Raw genomic sequence first — 9,661 nt, 5'->3', positions numbered from 1 at the left:
AGTAATATTACATTATTTTTTGTACTTTTTATATACTCTAAAATGCAATTTCAATACATGTATACGAATGGGTGTTTGTAAATTAAAAGGTAGAGACATGTATAGCCGTACATTTATATGTACACTTCTTAATATTACAACACACAAATTTATAGAAAGTTATATGTTTTTTTTCGTTTCATAAAATTACATGTTTTTTTTTTATTTATTCTGCATAATAGGAAGTCATATTTGATATAAAATTGACGTCATCATGTCGGGATAATCACTCCTAGTTTGAATCCGAACAAGTTGTCAGGTAATGGAACTTTTTCTATTATTTTTGTAATATTCTATTAATTAAAAAAAAAACATTTTCTCTTTATACATATTCGTTAAGGGTAATTAAATTTAATTTCGGAAGTTCCCCATACAGTGAAAATAACATTTCAAAAACAATCAATGTACAAATGTATGGACCACTTCATGTATATGACTTTATCTGCTATATGCATTGTCTTTTCTCTTTTAATTATAATAAATAAACCTGAACATAGATTTATCACAGTATAATATAAAAATGGCATTTCTTCAAAGAATTTCTATTCTTACTCATTTGTTGCAGTGTCTTAAATAAATGCAAAAACAACATATATGTCGCAAGTCAGAAGCCTGTAAATCAGTGGTTGCCGTTTGTTAAGTGTTACATATTTGTTTTTCTTTCATTTTGTATGCCCCACCTATGATAGCAGAAGGCATTATGTTTTCTGGTCTGTGTGTCCGTTCGTTCGTCCGTCTCCGTTCGTTCGTCCGTGCGTCCGTTCGTCCCGCTTCAAATTAAAGTTTTTGGTCAAGGTAGTTTTTGATGAAGCTGAAGTCCGATCAACTTGAAACTTAGTACACATGTTCATTATGATATGATTTCTTCCAATTGTATAGCCAAACTAGACTTTTGACCCCAATTTTACGGTCCACTGAACATAGAATATGAAAGTGTGAGTTTCAGGTTAAAGTTTTTGGTCAAGGTAGTTTTTGATGAAGTTGAAGTCCAATCCACCTGAAACTTGGTATACATGTTCCCTATGGTGTGATCTTTCTAATTTTAATGCTAAATTAGATTTTTCCCCCCAATTTTACGGTCCGTTGAACATTTAAAATGAGAGTGCGAGTGGGGATCCATGTACTTTGGAAACATTCTTGTTGTATATAAATTAGGCTTAGTTTTCTCGTTTCAATTGTTTTACATTGTCATTTCTGGGCCTTTTAAAGCTGACTATGTTGTGTGGGATTTGCTCATTATTGAAGGCCGTACAATGTCCTATAGTTGTTAATTTCTGTGTCATTTTGGTAAAGTGTAGAGAGTCGTTCCATTGGCAAACAAACCGCATCTTCCTATTTTATATATACTGTGATTTGTCAAGTCAAAATAAGGTCCAAGATTGTTACAACACACCATTTGACCATCTATGATTACAAAATTCTTAATATTGCTATGGCAGTCAGTTTGGCAGACAAAAATCTGATGTACACAAGAGTGATAATGTTTCTTCCAGATGGCATTTGAGAACACAGATCAAAATGTATCTGCCGTATGCTGGTAACATGAGCAGTACATTACTTGAACGAATGTACATTAAATCCAAAATCAGATAATTACATTATTCAATATTTTTTCTGTCTTTAGAATAAAACTTATAATTGCTTCCCTCGTCATCTTGGTCTGTCGTTTGGCATTAAGGACATCCACGCTGATGAAATCGGTACATTGTGTTTACTATGTGCAGTGTAAAATTCAAACAATGGAAACTACTACTACAATGAATTATGTAGTACAATTTTTTTTTTTAAACTGTGCTTTAATCCACAAACTTATGAATGAGACCAATTTCACATTATCTTAAGAAGTGTTTACTGAGAACTATTTGTTCAGTTCTGTAATAATTGTTTTATTTTCCTAAACTTTGTATATCTTAGAATGAAATTCGCCATTGCTACCGTCGCCATCTTGGTTTGCCTTTGTGGCATGAAGGTCATCCACGCTGATGATTATTATGGCGGGAGTTACGAAGGAGGTGAACAAGGATACGGTTCAAGTTACGGAAAAGGCGGATATGGCTCAAGTTATGGCGGACATGGTGGCAGTATGGGCGGATATGGCGGATATTCCGGATACGGAAAGGGACAAGGCGGATATTCTAGTTATGGCAAGAAAGAAGTCCATGGATACGGCAAACAGGGTGGTTACATCGATGAAACAATCCACCTTCAACCGCAACCAGTATCAATGACAGGCGCTGGCTCATATGCAGGCGGTATTTCATCATACGGTGGCGGCAGTAATCGCGGTATGCTCAGTGGCATATTCGGTATGGGTACAACAACAAAGATTCGTAAGTTATGTTTTTAATTAGAATAGTTTTCATAACAGCGTGGATAAGCACTTCTTGGCGCGCTCAGGTTATCAATTGACTGAGTCAGATAAGGTAAACGTTCATCTGTAAAGCCCACCTGTTATATCGTACGTGTTATAGAAATTTAAACTATAGGGTTGCTAAAGTTCAAGCGCCAATAAATCAAATAATACGAACAACTAACAAAGGACTAAACCTTGTGTGTTGATTTAAATGTTGAATACCTAAACTTTCATTCTAGATCTGTATATGTACAGTAGGAATACGTTGTGGATACCAGTTCGTCTGGATTTAACCGAATGGTGGAAATATCGGTTCTCCATTTTAGGTCCTCGTTAAGAGTTTATGGTTCCTTTTAGATTTTATTAAAAAAAGATTGCATATTCAATACAGTTTTGATATATAGAGTTTCAATACTACGTGACTCCTCTAAAATGATACTTCTTTCAATATGTTTTGCAAAGTACAAATATGATTTAAAACATTTTTATCTTCATCAATCAAGAGCTAATAATATCCAGGAATAACACAAATGATTTAAATTACTATGTATATACACCATATGAAGGTACCCAGCGTTTTACTTATAGCATACTTATATACCTAAGAAGAAATCGAGCGCCAGTTGTCGTCATAATGATCGTTAGCATAATACAACTATGAAATTTTAACACATTAACATGTAAAGATGATGACCCCTTCTGTGGCCTGTAAATTACGACATGTTCAAACTGCAATAGTATCAAAACAGCAAAGAATATGAATAATAGAGATGGGCCATTTTGTATATATATCATGGAAAACATTATCATTTATAGTTAAATTGCATTTAGTAGGGGAAAGGCTGTGGATTTTCTATAAAATTTCCATATGTTAAGCTTTGAATCAACAAAATCCTTACAAATTCGACATGTTACAAGTTACATAAACATCAATTATACACAAATTGACAATTTACCAATAAAGAATTTTGAAATGATAATCACACAGTTAGAAGTTACAAATTGACTGTTTACAAATTAAGAATTTAGAAATTACAAGAATAAAACTTACAGATTGACCATTTTCCGAGTAGGTCCGGTAAGGACCGATTTTGGCCCCAAATTTCAGTTTCATCTGACGAAAGATTTTGATCACTTTTTAAACACTTAAGTGTCTATTTCATATGATTCAATTAATTTATGTGAAAGATTTTAACTTATTTAGTCATTAAAAACGATCCGATTTAAGCAAAAATATGAAAAATCTACCAAATATGCGAAAAAATGTCACTTTTCAGATAGTTTTTGTCAAAAACGAAAGTGGCCGCATCCGTGTTCATCCTCAATCTTTACATATGTTATGTATTACAAATGTATCATCAAATACAACTTCCATTTTAATATTTTGGATGAACACGAATGCGGCCACTTTCGTTTTACACGGAAAGTGTCTAAAATTTAACTAAAATGCTGGAATTGTGAAGATTTTAGTAATTTAGTATGACTTAATGGTGCTGGTACCCAACATATTTAAATTGTATTGTCAAAAACAACCCATATTTATGTAGCAGAACCATTCTACTATCCAATAAATAACTAAAAGTTTACATTTTAACAATTTTGTTAAACAACTATATTTTTGGGCCAAAAAGGGGTCTAACCGGACCTACTCCTTTCACAGTTACAATTTACAAAATGACAATTTAAGAATTAAGAATCTTCAAAGTACAAAGATACAGCTTGCAAATTGACAATTAACGCATCACGAATTTTGAAATGATACAAATTAACCAATTACAAATCAAAAATTTAGAAATTACACAGTTAAAGTAAGGAATAAGAATTTTGACCCCATTGGCTTTTCATCAGAATCAGGACGTTAGTTCTGTCGTATGAATTCTACACATTTTTGTAATTCGAGGCTTTTTACAGATGAATATGAATTATGAGTTTTGCTCATTGTTTAAGGCCACACAGTGACATTAGTTATATCTTCTATGTAATTTGGTCATTGCTGATGAGTTGTCTCATTGGAAACCATAAATCATCTTCTTATTTTTATATGTGTTGTATTTATCTTGTATTATGTTTATGTTGCAGTTGGATTTGTCATATTGTTAGCCTTATTGACTAACAGCAACAGGGATTAAATATTTTAACGACGTAATGTTAAGTAAGTACAAATTTAGTCTACCTTAGTAATAATTCAATATAACGGCCCGTATTTCCGTTCGTCTCACAAAGTCGTCATAATCCTGTAACGACTTAATGTTATGTAAGTACACATTTAGTCTACCTTAGTAATAATTCAATATAACGGCCCATATTTCCGTTCGTCTCACGAAGTCGTCATAATCCTGTAACGACTTAATGTTATGTAAGTACACATTTAGTCTACCTTAGTAATTATTCAATAGAACGGCCCATATGTCCTAAGCAAGCAAGCTATCCAAAGAAATTCCTTTAGCTACACACTCATTGAAATCGGCTGTAAAACTTGCGTGTTTTCAAATAATTTGATTTTGCATAATAGTTCTCCTCTTTTTCTAGGAGATGTCTATTCTATTCACCATCAACATGGAACAGACGGGAAAAGCAGACTTATCTTAAGAGCAGATATCAGTGTGAACTGAGAGCTGAACTTTTGTTCGCTACTTAACGAGTAGAACAATAAGACGAACATGCTCTGACAGTTCGTTAGGCTGGACATACAGGAAATAAGTGGTACTCATATTCAACACAACTAATATTACAGCCTTCACGTAGACGCATATGTTTAGGAATATTGTTATATCTATCTAATTCTTAGTTTAATTTCAAAGTACCACCTCTCAATTTTGTAAGTAATTAATTTGAATTAAATAAAAATCCAAATAATATGTTTCACTAGGGTCTTTGGTAGCTGTATAATTTTATAAAAGGGTCAAAGTTTATTATTTGTCAAAATTTGAAGCAAGTAAAACGAGCCAAATTAAGTTTAGTCAAGATGTTTGGTACCACCTTAAACAATATTCGACTTGAAAAATTGTAAAATTCATCTATTTGACAAAATGACTTTTCTTCAACGTGAAATTCCACCAAATCATAGTGAATCATATCCGGTTTCATATAAAATAGGGTAGACCAAATCTTTCCTTTAATCTAAAAGTTGTAGCAAATTATCCTACATTTCATTGCAGTAAAAAAAGATGTCATTAACATATCTCTTTGGCGTTTCAAAGCACCATTAGTTTTCATTTGTTTTTTTTCTGTAGAATATTTTGGAATTTTGATGTTACATGGTTACTAAAGCTTGTACACAGAGAACAAAAGGAGAAAATTCGCCTGCTTAACTACTAGTGATGGTTATTTTCTTTAATTGGACCACAGATGAATTATCACGTTGTGCGGATGGGTTAAACGCTGTCACGTGGTGATCCCCTATGAGACCGTATGGGATGAGTAAGTTTCATATGGGGTTCATGACGCGTTAATTCCAGCGTCCTATACATTCGTTATACGGTTAACTACTGACCACCTACGGATCCATAGAGGGTGAATAAAATTCATAGGGGACTCGGTCTCTGGCCTCACCCGCTATGGATTGTACTAACCCTCTATGGATCCATACGGGTCAGTAGCGAACCATATTATAAGTTACTAGAACACACCCGTGATATCGCGGGTCCGGGACTGAACTAAAGTATATTAATATGATACACCATGTGGTGGTGCGCCTGTCAAATGCGGAACGTACAGATAAGGCAATAGGTAACAGATGAATATACTATTGGTATCGGTATCGGACTCGACCCGGAACTCCTTAATTATTGGCAATATTAATTGCGTGGAAAACAAAAAGGGCCTGGGGCGGTATAATTTTTAATCTACACCTTTGTACTATACATATAGCTACATTAGTTATATATAAAGTTGAATTCTTTGATTCGTCGTTTTTACGTGATGACGGCTGACAAATTGGACCTCGTAATTTTAGTATTATAGATATGGTTCGCTACTGACCCCCTACAGATTTTTTTCAAACCTCAATTGTATCAAAACTACAGGTATAATTAATAATAGAGATAGGCCATTTTGTACATATTCCGAGGGGAAACTTGATTTAAAGCATTATTTTTTACAGTTCCATTGCATTTAATAGAAAAAGAGGACTTTGTGGCCAATAAATCAAGATTTTTATAGAAAATCCACAGCCTTATCCTTGTACAATGTACTCTCATATTTGGCAATTGGATGACTGATAGATATAGGATTATTGCATGCAGTGCTAGCATTGATTTCCTTAAAACAAGTTTATAAATGTAGTTATTGGTTAAAACAAATATAAATATGGCCAAAATCAAGTACACCTTTTAGGGTGCGCTCGACTTTAGTGACTTAGCACGAGGTGTTTTGGAATTTACAGGTTGCTTAGAACTTCTTGTAAAAAAATAAACACTAGCACATCATAGAAAATCAAGTGAGTTATTTATGTTTCAAGTTTTATATAAAAAATCTCTGTATTAAAGGCTGTGGATTTTCTATAAAAATCTTGATTTATTTGCCACAAAGTCCTCTTTTTCTATCAAATGCAATGAAACAGTAAAAAATAATGCTTTGCATCAAGTTTCCCCTTGGAATATGTACTAAATGGCCTATCTCTATTATTCATTATATCTGTAGTTTTGATACAATTGAGGTTTGAAAAATTCGTACAAAAATGGCTACAGAAGGGTACATAAACCTTAACTCGAGTTTCCCATGTGTGGGATTAACATTTCGAATTATCTTTAGTTTACATGTACGTGGAGCATGCAAGTACATGTATATGTGTGTTGTAAGTTTACGGACATTCAATATACTATACATTACGTTAGAACGAACAGCGTAAAAAATAATATAAAGGGGACTTTTGACTATATATAATTCATTTTTTTCTATTTTTGGATTATCAGGAGGCCTATTATTCTCTTTGTTTTAATACAGAACCCTCACCCAACCACCATCACATACCCTTGTAATTCGGTTTTATGTTTTAATTTCTTTTTTTAAAAATGCATCCATTCTTCTTTTATTGTATAACATCTGAGCTACATGTGTATCTATTGACTCTTATCTTTTTTTTACCATCTTTCTCTATTTTCTTTATTTTTCTTGTCATTTTTTTCAACTTTTGCATTTTCTTGGGATCTATTGTTCTTAATTGTTTCGTGACCCTCTTTTTTCTCACCCACTTATTCTTTGTTTTATGGTCATATTCCTGAAAACAAAAATAACTCATCAAGCAATCTATTGACTATTATTCTTTTTTTTTTTAAACACGACGAGTCATATCTTAAATATTTCCAGTTTATTTTCAAAGTTTTTTGCTTTTTTTTTTATAGCATTTATTCTCAGTCTATTCTTTATAATTTAACACCCAAATTCTTCACTAATAGCGATTTTATTCAAACTTTTCACTTTTCTATGATATTTTGCCAATCATTCTATATTTTTTTAAAGATAAAAAAAAAAAGATGTGGTATGCTTGCCTTTGAGACAATTCTCCACAAGAGACCATATTGACACAGAAGTTAACAACTATAGGTAACCGTAGGGCTTCAACAATGAACAAAGCCCATACCGCATACTCAGCTTTAAAAGGCCCCGAAATGACACTATAAAGAAATTCAAACAGGAAAACTAACGGCCAAATATATGTACAAAATGAACGAAAAACATATATTTAACATGTAAACAAACGACAACCACTGAATGTCAGGCTCCTGACTTAGAACAGGCACATACATACAGAATTTTGTGGGGTTAAACATGTTAGCGGGAACCCAACTCTCCCCCTACCCTTGGACAGTGGTTTGTCGCTGTTGTCATGAATATGCCAAACGAACGTCTTCAAAAAAGCGAACATTAATTGTCAGGAATATGCCGAACGAAGGTCTTCAACAACGTGAACATAAATTGTCAGGAATATGTAAAACAAAGGTCTTCAATAACGCTGATATAAAATTTCAGGAATATGCCAAACGAAGGTCTTCAAAAACACGAATATAAATTGTCAGGAATATATCAAACTAAGGCCTTCAATAACGTTAATATATAAATTGTCATAAATAAGTCAAGCAAAGGTCTTCAATAACGCGAACATAAACTTTTGTTGAACATCATTTATAAAGAGCTACCATTTTATTTTTTTAGGGGGCTAGGATGAATAGATATTGACCTGCATCTTTAATTAGCTTATATTGACTATTTTTTACACAAATTGTCATCCTGCCCTTTTTTCTGAAAATCTTTGTCCTGCCTTTTTTTCAAATTTTATCCTATCAGCACCCACCTTTTTTATGCTCTTAATCCTCTATTATTTGGCACACATATTCTTACCTAATCTTTATTACAATGTATACCCTCTTTTTTACTATTCTATATTTTTGCAAATTATATATGAGATACTTTTAAGCCCAGCCAGACCCTCATTTGTGTATATTTAAATACAGAGCTGTATATTATTTTTCTCCGGTGCATCATTTTCGGAGTTTCTATCAAACGATATTAACATTGCAAAAAAGACGAATAACCAAACCAAAATATGAAATACGCTGACTGGTAAAAGATAATATAGAAAATCAACATCAGCCTTGTTTCGGAGTGTGGTTGATTTTTCCTGATTTGAATGAAATTCATGTTGGACATTTGTAGTATAACAAAAACATATTTTTATTATGATCAATAGATATTTGTATGTTTTATCGTCTGTTAAGTATCAAATTACCATAATATGATTGAATTGTATGAATAAATAATGTTTACTTTTACCAATAAACAAATTAAAAATGATTTCGCACATTTTTCATTTACTAGAACATTAAAATAACTATTTCCAAAACTAATTTCCGAAACCTAACTCAACTCCAAGATAAAGACTAATTGTCCTGCGCATGAGTAGTCAATGGTTCACAGCATTCAATCTCTTATCTTATATATTAAACATATGACAAACTGTCTCTAGCTTTGGTTTGATTATCGTTCGTATTATATCGTATGGTCACCATTGAAGATTAAATTGATGCGCTTAGAACTAGAGTTAGCAACCGAACTTGTATTTTTATCCATCTGACGAGCTAAACCTTTTTTATCTGATTTTTATAGTTAGTTCTTATATTGTACTGTTACACCACTGTCCGAGGTTAGGGAAAAGATTGTGATCCCGCGAACATGTTTAACCCCGCCACATTCTGTATAAAATTGAGAATGAAAATGAGGAATGTGTCAAAGAGACAACAACCCAACCATAGAAAAAACACAAAAGCAGAA

General features: G+C 32.8%; 1 protein-coding gene across 1 annotated transcript; it reads left to right on the top strand.

Moving 5' to 3' along the window:
- Positions 1–221: 221 nt before the first annotated feature.
- On the top strand, positions 222–5,569 carry LOC134694612 (uncharacterized). The gene is made up of 4 exons (XM_063555645.1): positions 222–298; positions 1,954–2,369; positions 4,472–4,544; positions 4,922–5,569. Exons 2-3 carry the CDS (start codon positions 1,955–1,957, stop codon positions 4,519–4,521), a joined length of 465 nt encoding a protein of 154 aa, XP_063411715.1. The 5' UTR covers positions 222–298; position 1,954; the 3' UTR covers positions 4,522–4,544; positions 4,922–5,569.
- Positions 5,570–9,661: the final 4,092 nt, after the last annotated feature.

This window comes from Mytilus trossulus, chromosome 13 (genome assembly GCF_036588685.1).
Source record: "Mytilus trossulus isolate FHL-02 chromosome 13, PNRI_Mtr1.1.1.hap1, whole genome shotgun sequence".
In the NCBI taxonomy this organism is placed as follows: Eukaryota; Metazoa; Mollusca; class Bivalvia; order Mytilida; family Mytilidae; genus Mytilus; species Mytilus trossulus.
The sequence above is the reverse complement of the archived record's forward strand: the minus strand, read 5'-3'. Positions and strand labels throughout refer to the sequence as shown.

What these genes read in the sequence shown, in the direction of transcription:
- LOC134694612 (XM_063555645.1), top strand. Translation starts at nt 1,955, where the DNA reads ATGAAATTCGCCATTGCTACCGTCGCCATCTTGGTTTGCCTTTGTGGC. An exon ending in GGGTACAACAACAAAGATTC is followed by an intron (nt 2,370 to 4,471) that starts GTAAGTTATGTT and finishes TTTATGTTGCAG; the next exon opens with TTGGATTTGTCATATTGTTA.